The 12,571-nt window shown below is 35.7% G+C and overlaps 1 protein-coding gene across 1 annotated transcript in view; it reads right to left on the reverse strand.

Moving 5' to 3' along the window:
• The window catches only part of LGR5 (leucine rich repeat containing G protein-coupled receptor 5), a 60,093-nt gene that overhangs the window by 9,879 nt on the left and 37,643 nt on the right, over positions 1 to 12,571 (reverse strand). The window contains exons 6-13 of the mRNA XM_032220628.1: positions 11,556 to 11,627; positions 10,311 to 10,379; positions 8,163 to 8,234; positions 7,503 to 7,574; positions 7,339 to 7,407; positions 6,765 to 6,836; positions 2,325 to 2,390; positions 1,848 to 1,919 (exon numbers count right to left, since the gene is read on the reverse strand). Coding sequence (XP_032076519.1) covers positions 1,848 to 1,919; positions 2,325 to 2,390; positions 6,765 to 6,836; positions 7,339 to 7,407; positions 7,503 to 7,574; positions 8,163 to 8,234; positions 10,311 to 10,379; positions 11,556 to 11,627 — 564 coding nt within the window. The remainder of the gene's footprint in view (positions 1 to 1,847; positions 1,920 to 2,324; positions 2,391 to 6,764; positions 6,837 to 7,338; positions 7,408 to 7,502; positions 7,575 to 8,162; positions 8,235 to 10,310; positions 10,380 to 11,555; positions 11,628 to 12,571) is intronic.

Raw genomic sequence — 12,571 nt, forward strand, 5'->3', positions numbered from 1 at the left:
GAAATTGCTTCCAACAATTGATTTTCAACTTTCAGAGAAAAATGTACCTAAATTAATGATGATATGGATTGAAAGTTACAAAAGCTTGTGAGAATAGATTTCTGCCTGCCTGCCTGCCTGCCTGCCTGCCTGCCTGCCTGCCTGCCTGCCTGCCTGCCTGCCTGCCTGTCTGTCTATCTATCTATCATCTATCTATCTATCATCCATCTCTATCTATCTATCTATCTATCATCTATCTATCTATCATCCAGTGCTGCAGCCCTTCAAAATTTGTGGAATTATGTTTCCCTGTTTGTTTCATCCCATTTGGTTTTCAACCAAATTTTGGTTTTCAACCAAATTTTGGTTTTCAATCAAATTTTAAGGTAATCGATCAAATTCACGCATTCTTTTCTTATTTTACATCCTTCCTACCAAATCAGTAATTGATGGGTAATCTCTGCCCTAACTGTTGCTATTCCTATAAACCAAGTAAGAAATGACAAGCTTTAGTTCTTACTCCTTCCCGTCATTTTCCTTTCATCTCTCATACATCCATGCTCACAGAACACTTTTCATTTACTAAATCACTTTTCTCTCTGAACTGAAAATATCTTTTAAGTACTGCTTACTTACCTGACTTGGTAGCCAGAATAAAAGTTATGATCTGCAATTATGGTTCACAACTAGTATTATCTAGCTAACATCATTAGTAAATTATACAGGAGAATCAGGGACATGCAGCAGTGTATGTTAGATTTCAATAAGGCAGATCCATTGATATTATCCACTGTTTCTGTTTCTCATTTTGGTCCATCTGTTTCTCTGTCTATCTCTGCCAATTTGCTCTAATCTACTCCTATTTGCAACCTTTTTCCCCACAATTTTTTGGACCTACCTCTAATATACGCATGCTTATTTGCAGCAAGTTTACATTATTGTAGGCATTCAGCGACATAAAAAGCCTACGCTTACCTGTTAAAATGCCAGGGTTTAGAAAGGTGAACAAAATCACTTCAGAATATTTTCCACCTTTAATACAGGTAGTCCTTGACTTACGACCATAATTGAGCCCAACATTTCTGTTGCAAAGTGAGACATTTATTAAGTGAGTTTTGCCCCACTTTACAATCTTTCTTGTTACAATTGTTAAGTGAATCACTGCAGTTGAAAAGTTAGTAACCTGGTTGTTAAGTGAATCTGGCTTTCCCATTAATTTTCCTTGTTAGAAAGTTACAAAAGGTGATCACATGACCTTGGACATCGCAACGGTCGTAAATATGAACCATTGCCCAGCATATGAATTTTGAGCAGATGATCCTGGGGATGCTGCAAAGGTTGTAACTATGAAAAATGGTCATGTCACATTTTTCAGGGCCTTTGTAACTTTGAATGGTCATTAAGCGAACTGCTGTAAGTCAAGGGCTATCTGTATAACATATAAGCTGTATAATTCAACTGAAAATCAAGCTAAAATATTTTATGGTGAAAAATAATAAAAAATTTACAATACAAAGTCTATTCATTCTGCAATTTTGTAGTCTGAAGAAAAGTCATTTTATTTTTCTATTCATTCAAGTAATAATAAAAGGTTTTACATGAATCATTCAAATTGCTTATTCTTCAGTGGTGTCTACAAGTTAAATCTACTTCAAGGATGCTTTTTTCCCCTTTGATGTATGGCTGTGTGAATTCATTGCTGGAAATTGTCAATGTCAGAATGTTTGTTTCCTTTTGGCAAATCAAATGCAGCAATTTGAACAATCAAGGAGGAAAATATATGTAAGATCGAGCAGGCGAAAGGAATGTCAGCTTCTATGCCTCTCAATATCAAGTAATGTAAAGATCGATTTTATGGTGAAACTCACAGGGAACGGAGGGCAACCAGCTGCTGAAATGTACCGGCATGGATTTCGTATATTTCATTGTGATGTAAAACACTGAAATGGCAAAAAATGAATTTATAGACAAAAACTTTTAAGAAAATTTCTATTGATGCCCAAATTCCAAGAGTAACAATTATAACTACTGTACATTTTAGCATATTGCAATCTTGTTTTTGAAAAATCGCCTCAGGTAAGATAAAAAGAATAACTCCAATATTAATCTCTGGCGCTTTCTCAAACACTTTTCTGACATACAAAGCTCAAAACAATGGAGTTTTCTCCCCTAGAGAGCTTATACTCAGCTGTACATGCCCAAGCAGTGACAGTTTGGTAGGCTATTCTAATTTTTAAAATATCAAAATCTGAATATAAGCAAACAAAGATTCAGATTACTACATCCATAGATAAATTTCTTTGTACTGGAAAAGATAGGGAATCTTGCTCTTTTAGAAACCTTACATTTTCTGAAGTTTTTCACAAGCTGTAAAAGAGGGCAATTCTTCCAGATGATTATATGAAAGATCTCTGAAAAACAAAATAAAAATCAAAAATGACATTTGGTTCTGCTAAAAATTAAAAAGTTATTTTAGAACTTCTTTCGCAGAGAGATTGATATTAGAAGACTATTAGATGCAATTTTCTTATAAAACATACTTCTTTTAATTGTTTTACATAACCTTCTTCTTTTGTTTTAGGACTATCCCATATTTTTAGCAGCAACCAAAGCAAAATTTAATAATCTTCCCAGACTATACTTTAAATTAAGCAATCTTACATCTGACCTTTAGAATGGCTATATCTTGAGTTGAGAAAAGTGATTTGGGAACTAGAAGTCACTTTGAAAATCAATCATTACAAGGGGGAAAAAACTCTTCAAATGTTTTCAGCCAAAACCTAACAGATTACAGAATAACTGAAACATCTGGACTCATTTATGGTATAATATAACTAATCAAAAACAAACCATTGTAATTTTCAAAAATTGTAAAAAGAAGAAAGAAAAAAGGGGAAATAGATTTGTATCCTATACTCCTTTGTGCAGGGTAACCTCCTATAATCTTTAATAAGACATTTTTGTCTTTAAATTAAAAAAATGAGAGTGGATATAGGAATATGGTTATTGTTTCCTTTTAAAGCCATAAATGCTAAGATTTTATTCCTGTACTAATTTTTAAAAGATAAATATAGTTGTCCATGCTTCAAATATCTTAGATAAACTTCGTTAAACAGCAGTTATTTTTATACAAATGAAAACATCTTACATTTCTACCTTCCTTTCTAACAAGATCCAGCAAAAGACTGTTGAAAGAAACTTACTTGGTGAGTTGAAAGTGAGCACAAAAAACCAAACCAAAACCGAACCAAAAATCCATCCTTATAGAACATTACAAACTTTCACACAGGTAAATATTTCAGAAGCATGAAGCCATAAAGAAAGACTTGGGGAATGCAGTCCAGGGTCAGTTACAAAAATGGTCAATTCAGTAAAATTGAAAAGAGCATTAAAGAAAGGAACTCCTATTACTGATTTCTATATCTTAGCAGGAAAGACTGGAGGAAGGGTATGGTTTAGAGCCTGGACCAATCTGAGATTATGCATCTTAGTTCACCTAGAAAGCCAACATCTATTAACTGAGACTTGGATACCTTTTTGACTAAGGGACAGGTGAGTAGGAAGGACTAACTCCAATCAATACAGTAGACAGATAAACGTGTAACATGTACAAATGGCTGATATCCCCCCCTCTCTCCCCCTCCCTCTCTCTGGCATTTCAATAATGCAGAGACATCTAGCTAACAATAAGTAACGTAGTTCCAGTAAATTAAGTATTTTCTTTTCTCAGAATTGTGGTTTTGTGACATATTTTGGGTGTATATTAATATTAATGTAGCTAGAATGTTGGCTGAGACTAGTACCAGATACATTCATCATGATGTAATGGTAAATGGAAAATACGGTTGGCTGATTCACAAAGAATCAGACAGAATGATTATTTTTGATAGTGATTAAACTACCTCCATAGATTTCTTGAAAGTTACAATATACTGGTTAACCATGGTATGAAAAGAGCTCTCTCGGAGCTACTATTTGATGTTCAAATTGAATAAATATAAGAGAAAAAGAAAAAAAGTTAATACCATGATGTTGCAAATGTGGACTACTTAATAGCATATCTAAGCAAGAACAGAGTGTGCACTTTATTTCAGTGTAAACATGTATTGACATGTTAAAAAGTATCTGTAAAGTATCCTGTCCTGTAAAAAAGATTTTGGAGTTTGGGTTTGATATAAGGTGAAGAAAATAGGATATTCCTGTTATCCAGGGTGCTTTCCAAAAATTGATGACTTTTAAAAATAATTTGAAAAATAGGAAGAAATTTTAAAAATTGGCAAAATCATCATTGTACATATTCTTAAAATTTTCCCCTTAAAAACACTTATAAAGTAAATTAGGCTGTTAGTTCTAATCTGAACTCTTTACAGTATTGCTTGTTTATCTTGATCTACTAGAAGTATCCAATTCTAGTATTTCTTCTACCCTATAATACCGTGTTTCCCCAAAAATACAACCTTCCCCATAAATAAGCCCTAGCCTGATTTTTTGAGTGTGGGCCTTACACGTCCTACCCCCAAAATAAGCCCTAGTGAAAAGGTAGTGAATGGTCAGCACAGGAGGCAGCTCTTCCCTTCTCCGGTCACCTCATGGATGCTCAAGCCCCTTAATTTGGGCCATGGATCAGTTGAACATGTGAGGGCTGGGAGCTGCCTCTCATTCCTTCTCTCGGGGCACAGCCTGTCCAGTCAAATGTCACTTGAGAAAAGGACGCACATCCCAGGATTGCAATGCTGAAGGCTCAGTATGTCCATCTGTGCTGAGATTGAGAAAAGGACAAGAGGTAGGAAAATCCCCCTCCTCATTTTCCTGCCAATTGCCAAAAAGGCTCACCCCAAGCTTTCAGCATATTCCAGGATTGCAACGCTGAAGGCCCAGAATAGAGCCTTTTTTGGCGAGCGGCAGGAAAATGGGGAGGGCACAGACTGAGAAAAGGATGAGAGGCAGGAAAATCCCTCTCCCCATTTTCCTGCTGTTCACCAAAAAGGCTCCATTCCGAGCCTTCAGCGTATCCCAGGACCCTGCAAGCCTTGTTGTAGTGTTGCATATGCAAACGGTGGCATTGCTGTGAGGGTCGTCACATCGGTGCAGCCTCTTGGAGCAAGACCTTGCAAGAATTGCTGTGCCATTGTGTGCATGAATTGTGGCAATGCCATGAGGATTGACATACTGGTGCAGCCGCTCGTGGCAGGACACCAGCTGCACTGGTGTGATAAAGCTAGCAACGGTGCTGCTGTTCACAAGTGCAACACCACAACAAGCCTTGCAGGATCCTATTCCAAGAGGCTGCGATGGCACAACGAGCCTCACAAAGACTAATTTCTGGCAGAGTTTGGGGGAGACAAAGAAGCCAGGGTCTCTGTTTCTGCTTTCCTTACGTGAAGCCACAGAGTGTGCACAAAACACCGAGTTGAAGACCGGGACTTGGGGGAGGGGGTGTCAAGCCTAACTGGTTTCATGTGGGAGACAAGGTGTTGCGAGGGAGCCCATTTCTTGCATTGGCTGGGCAGGGGTTGCCCACACAGAGGCTGGGCCTCGGGGCACCACTCTGAGCAACCGCCGAGCTGGAGGGGGAAGGGTCAATCCCCTTACCCAGTTCCCATCAGCTGTTTCTTATCCCGTGTGTGTGTGTGTGTGTGTGTGTGAGACAGAGAGAGAGAGAGAGAGAGGGAGGGAGAGAGAGAGAGAGATGGCAGAGTGGAAACCCTTTCAAACAGTGTTGTCTGCAATTCTTGTAACTGCCTCTGTCCTCTGTCCCCGCCCCCCTCACACACACAGAGACATTTGATTGCTTGAAAGGTATAGGCTGCAATTTGCTTCTACTGTAAGCTCATGCTTCCCACAATCTTCCAGAATTGTTCTTTTCTCAAGCAGCAGCAGCGGGGTACAGGCCTGGTGGAGCACAAACTGTTGTTGCTGCCTGCTCCACAGCCACAAGGTGAGCTGCGGAAGAGAGGGGCCCTTGGCTGCAAGGTTGCCTGGTGCTGAAGGCAGAACTGGGGATAGCAAGAGTGTACCGAAAATATCTCTAGGCACCTGGAGAGACGGAACTCCCAGCCCTCGCTGGCTCAGCCGTGGTTAAGGGGCTGAGCAGCCATGAGGTGACTGTGCTTGCCACCTCCTGCACCTCAAAAAATAAGACCTCCCCGAAAATAAGCCCAAGTACTTATTTTCAAGCCTAAAAGAAAATAAGACCTGGTTTTATTTTCAGGGAAACGTATTAACTTAATTTTTAAAAGCACCTTTTAAAAAGCATCCTAAAATAACACCCTCCAAATGGGTAACGTTTCCTAGGAATTTCTAAGAGTTATGGTATGTCACATCTTGTCAGACTTACCAGGTAGTTCAGATACAAGACATGACAAGCTAAGCTAATTCTACTTCTACATTAACAGAATCTTGCAAGCCGAAAAATACAATTTTCCTGCTGTCTCCTTTATAGCCTGAAAAACTAGAGAATCCCTTCTGAGCCTCCTGCCCTGTCCACTCTCCAGGTGTAGGCTATGCTAACTCTTATCTGACTGTTCCCTAGGCCGTACCTCTTCACCCCATTTTACAAGATCTTTCCCAATACTAGTACACATCTGGATATTACAAAGTTAGGGAGGATTGTTTTCTTTATCCAATTTAATATAGTAAATGTATGGCTAATTTCAATCCAGATTTCCCTTTTTAAAAAGTCATTATACTATTGATATACTGTATGTATTGTACTGTATGTATAATACCGTATGCATCCTCTGAATCAGTGGTATGATTTAACATTATCTCTCCACTATACTTACAGTACTTGGAGATTAGGAAGGTGCTCACAAATTGATTCTGGAAGAGTTGTGATCTGAGCTCCTGTAAGGATCCTATTAAGATAATAAATTTGAAATAATTAATAACTGCAATAGGAATTAACCTAGTCCATAGCAGATTAATCTGAAGTCCTGAGTGATATAACTATTCGGTGCTATTGTCTAATTCATAAGAATTAAGAAATGTTAATTCTCTCTCTGTTGAAGAACAACATACCTGAACCTATCTATAATCAATATTATGTGCATACATTTAAGAGGTGAAGTACAGGGATAAGTCTGAGAGATAAAAGAAAACCATATCAGGAACATATTTCATGGATTTTCACCTGGTTCTCCACTATGCAATCAGTGAATCAACCAACCAATGTATATAGTTCAAACCATAAGCTAATTTAAATCCATCACAAATTTAGAATCAATGATGTACTAATTTTGTACAGTGGGTTACAAATATATTACTGATTAAAAGACAAGTCCTTTAAAGAAACTGGACATCAAAAATAATTGTTACCATCTATTTTTAAAAGTAACAAACTATAGATCTAATACTTACAAACTTTCAAGGCTTGTTGCCCCAGTCAAATCAGGGAATTCTGTCATCTCTGAAACACCATTTAATGTTCTATAATTACAAACACAATGTATTAATGTTGTGGTTTAAGGAATGAAAGATTTTTTGTTTGGAGCTAAAGTGTTTTTAAAGGTGCAAATACATACAGCGTTCTGAGTTCAGGTAAATGGTGAAAAGCAGACTTTCCCACAGTCTGGATAGGATTATCATAAAAATGGCTGTGAAGAAAATGAATTCAACACTGTAAGATTTAAATCTTCAAATTCTGATGCAATTTACTGATATTCTCATAAAAGGATTTATGACTTGCCTGCAATCTTTTTATTGAATGCTTATCTCCAGAACTATTTGCCTCCCAAATTATATATGCTAAATCATTTTTTTTTAAAATAAAACTGAGCAAACAACGAGAGGCAGCTCCCAGCCCTTGCTGGCTCAGCCAATCTGTGGGACTGCGATTTTGGGGCCGAGCCTCCATGAGGTGACCGGGGAAGGGAAGGAGCCTCTGTGACTCAGGGATCGCTGCTCATGTTTGTGAGGGGACATGTGGTTGGCCTGCCTCCTGTGCTTTCCATGCCCATCCCCTTCATTAGGGCTTATATTAGGTGCACACTTTAAAAAATCAGGCTAGGGCTTACTTTCAGAGTAGGTCTTGTTTTCAAGGTAACACGGTAAATTTAATAATATTTGAGAAACATTGCTGTATCATATAAAATACTAAAAAAACTAATCTATAATGAAATAAAGTAATTAATAGAAAAACAAATAGAAAAATGTTCTAGAAAAAGTAAACTTTTATAACTTACATTGCTGTAAGTGATGGGTTGCCCATAAATGCTTGTTCAGGTATTGACCTTATGTTATTATGATGAAATCCGCTAGATAAAAAATAACAGAAATAGAATATATGCCCACAATACATAGAAACAGAAATTTCTTTAGAGTTACCCAAAGTCAAAGTTGCTCTAAATAAATGAGATTCTATAGAAAGGTACCAGCTATCACAATATAGGAGATTTTTAGTTTTCAATAAGTTCCTCAAAACACTATAGGGATAAAGTAAAATCTCCTTTGAATCAAATTTGTTTCCTGATGAATTCATGGATACACTCATGCACCTTTTTTGGCAAATGTAATTGGTTTACCAATACATCTTCCTAAATGGTTTTTGTTTTCATTTTACTTTCAATATACTCTGGTACATTTGAAACTCTGGTATTCCAAGATGTATTTCATCCAAGTTCTAAATAGGCCCAACCCTGCTTAGCTTCCCAACCGAGTCAGAGGCTGCCATTTGATAAAATCAATAAATGAATGCTTAGATTAATAAAAACAATACTAACATTTTCCAATTCTTTCATATCTTTAATAATGTGTACAAATTAATTTACTTATGACATTATTACTTCTTCCCCAATAACCATAATCAAACCAAGCAAAAACACTTCCAAGTAAATTTGTTTTAATTAAGAACATTTAATAAATATGAATAACAGATGTACAGTTTCAAGGCATCCTGTATATACTGGCTTTTCATGGCATTTCTATATGAGAGTTTTGTTAAATGACAATGTAAACATTGTCATTTAAGAGCAAAGCAAATTATTTCCAAATTAATGGAAGTATATTATTTGCTTGCATAATTATCTAATACGAGAACAAAACACTAAAGTTTTAACAATAACAATAATAATGATTGCATGGGAAATATTTGTTTTTCCACTGAGGTACAAACAAAGTCACTCAAGTTGAAACTAAAATATTGCATGGTTCACTAAATTTGTTTCATTGTTTGAGATGCTATTATTAGTGACTATATAATGGCTGTCTCTGGAAACTGATTGCATAAGAAACAATATATCAGTTGGAAAACAAAGTGAAAATGAACATAATGGAAGGCTGTCAGCATTTGCAGATAGATAGATAGATAGATAGATAGATAGATAGATAGATACATACATACATACATACATACATACATATATTAAAATGTCTATTATTATCAGTTTCCTGTTCACTTCCTATTGACTTACACATTATTTTTTTAAAAAAATCAAGTTTTACCTAAGATGTTTTTTCACTTAGACAAATTTTACCCTCTTTTTTCTTTTCCTTTCTAACCTCACAAGCATCCATTTCTCTCTATCACACTCTCTATGTATGTGTTTGTGTAGTAATGTATAATGTACCTATCAACTATTTCCCCCTTAACAGATTCTGTGTGAATGAAAAAACTTGGACAATGTCATTTGAACAATCTCAAATTCAGGTCCTTGCAGAGCAGAGACTTTGTAAGTATTGTCAGTCACACACAATTAGGCTAATGGAAATACTATGTTTACTCTTCCCCTCCTCTCCATAGAAAAAAGGAAACCTGGCCTGCTCTATTGCCCCACCACATTTAGCAGGACATTTTGGTGTATATTGTAAATAATGACATGGGGAAGAAGAAGTGAACCAACTTTGACCATCCCAGTTTCAGATATTAGAAAACAGATTCAGTTGGCAAAATATAATTTATCTTTTAAACTACAAACTGTAATAGAGAAACAAATATGCTTAATAATGTAAATTTCTCTGGAAATAACGTTTTTACTGCTTAATCTACTTATATTATTTTAATGCATTTATTTAAAGACTTTAATAATTAATAATAATCTAATATTTGTATTACAATCCTAAAATTGTACTAGCACATTAAGCAAAGTACTCCACTATTACAGACAGCACCAGCAACATGTCAGAACATGCTGCTTTTTTATAATTTATTCCTGAATTTTCATTTCAGACAACTATAATTACCAAGTTGAAAAAAACAATGCCTACAAAATAAAATATATATTCTGAAAAATAGGTAGTGATTTTTGAAATGGGATGATAAATATGTCAGGACTTAAATGAATCAAAATGAACACTGGAAACTGAGGAGCTGAAGACCAAAATTCTGTACTCACAGTTCTTTCAAGTTTCTGAGGACATTGACAGAAGTGGGAAATTCATTCAGATTGTTGTAATTTAAATCTCTGAATTGGGAGAAGAAGAAAAAGTACCCCACATTAGACACTACTAATCTTCATACTTAAAAGGAAAAACTTTTAAAAACTTTGTGCTGCACTTTTAGATGTATAAATTTATATAACTTTATTTATTTATAAAATTTATTTGCCATCCATCTAGGAATCAATGACTCTGGGTGGCTTACAACATAAAAACATTGGAAAACATTAATATCACCCATCATAAAAACGCAGCAGATAAAAACATTGATAAAATTATGTACACAAGAGGAGAGCTGGACACCCAGGGAGGGGGAGATGGGATTAAATTTTAATTAATCAACCACCTCTAGTATGAAGCTTTCCTATTGGGTCCCCAAGCCATCTCACAAAGTCAGGTCTTAAGGCTCTTACAAAATGTTAGGAGGGTGGGAGCTAGTTTCATCTCATAGGATAAGATGTTCCAGAGGGCAGGAAAAACGGCAGAGAAGACACTTCTCCTTGAATCCCCAAGCCAAAATTCCTTGGCTGCCATTGTCGGTGGGGTGAGCCAGTCTCATTGGGGTGAGATTGTTCCTCAAGTAATTGGATCCATGCCCATGAATGATTTGTTAAAATAAATATAATAGATATTTGCATTTACTTAATATTTTATTTATTATTATATTCTGCTTGAATAATCTGTCCTCCTTAACTTTAGATCCCTATTTTTGACTAACTTGATCAGACTAAGTTGTATTTTATTCTTTTTACAATTCATGTTATTTGCTAAATTAACCTTAAAGGAAAAATTAATAAAAAATGTTTTTTTACAAGATCATACCACAGTCTTTGCAAATTTAACTATATAAGTAAAACCCGTTTTTGCAAATCTGAACAAAATTATAGTTTAATTTGGGCTAAACTGATCAAGAATTTAAATAGTCACAGTGAGGTATCGATTATTTTCTTAGTGTATATCCAGTAGACTTTTCAAATGCCCATTGTCTACAAAATAAAAAAGTTAATAAATAGCACTGCAATTCTGTAAATTAAAGGAAAATAATATAAGGCAAACTGGCTTCCATTTAAATGTGGATTGGATTACATCCTTAAGAATTTAACAATGGAGTCAATATCAATAACTTCTCTAAATCTGCATTTAGGCATTTTAAAAAATGATTTGCAGAATGTCAATGGAAACATGGAAAAAGCTCAACTCACAAAGTTTCTAGGCTATGGAGGCCTTCGAAGGATTTCTTTCCCAAGAAGTTGATTCTATTGTTATGAAGATGCCTGAAGCAGACCATTCAGAATGTGAGAAAGAAAATGTAAAAAAAAATACAGCAAAGAAAACATTTTAATGGTTACTCCTGCTCTCCCATCATTTGTGAAAATCATTTTTACAAACATTTGGATAATACAGAATGTATTTTACCAATTGCCCTTCTATTTGCATTTTCATTTGGCTCTTAATCTGGTTAAATGAACATTTTATATTTTTGTGGTTTTTCATATTGCTCATGTTCTTTTCTTACTACAACATGCGATTATTAGTAAGTGCTTTCTTGCTCTTTACAAAGTTAATTTAGGTGCTCTTGAGTCAGGACTAAATCCCATTCTGTGTACAAATGCTTACATTACTTATCTACAGTAAAATTTCAGTAATCTCTATCTTCCTGTGTAGGCAATTTATCTAAAGTTTGTCAATGTAAAATATTTTCTAGCTCATAATCAGTTCATACTACATGCCCCAAATATGCCAGTTTTTATTTGTTGATCACCACTTCAGGAAAATAGTTTTTATTAGTTCCTTTTGTAGATACTTTTACTACCCTACTCCAAATATGTAATGTGAAGGTAGCACTGTTTACAGCTTTAGCACTGCCATACTATCATCTTCAAATGTACTCATGGAAATTTCATCCTCATTCTTATATAGAATATCCTTCCATCAGAGATTAGAATGGCCTGAAATCCTGTTAGCCTTTTGTACGGCTCTAAAAACCTGGCTGTGTTCCCAAGCCCAGGTGCTGAGTTTATTTACTTCCCCCCTTCCTGTGTTTATTGCTAACTGGCAAGAAGTCCTCAGCTTACAACAGCTCAGTTACACGTGATATACATTCAGATGCTCGTCAACTGACTCACATTTATGACAGTTGCAGTGTCCAGGAGTCATGTAATCCCTTTTTGTGACCTTCTGACAAGCAAGGCCAATGGGAAATCCATATTCATTTAAC

The sequence above is a fragment of the Thamnophis elegans genome, chromosome 7, assembly GCF_009769535.1.
Source record: "Thamnophis elegans isolate rThaEle1 chromosome 7, rThaEle1.pri, whole genome shotgun sequence".
NCBI lineage: Eukaryota > Metazoa > Chordata > Lepidosauria > Squamata > Colubridae > Thamnophis > Thamnophis elegans.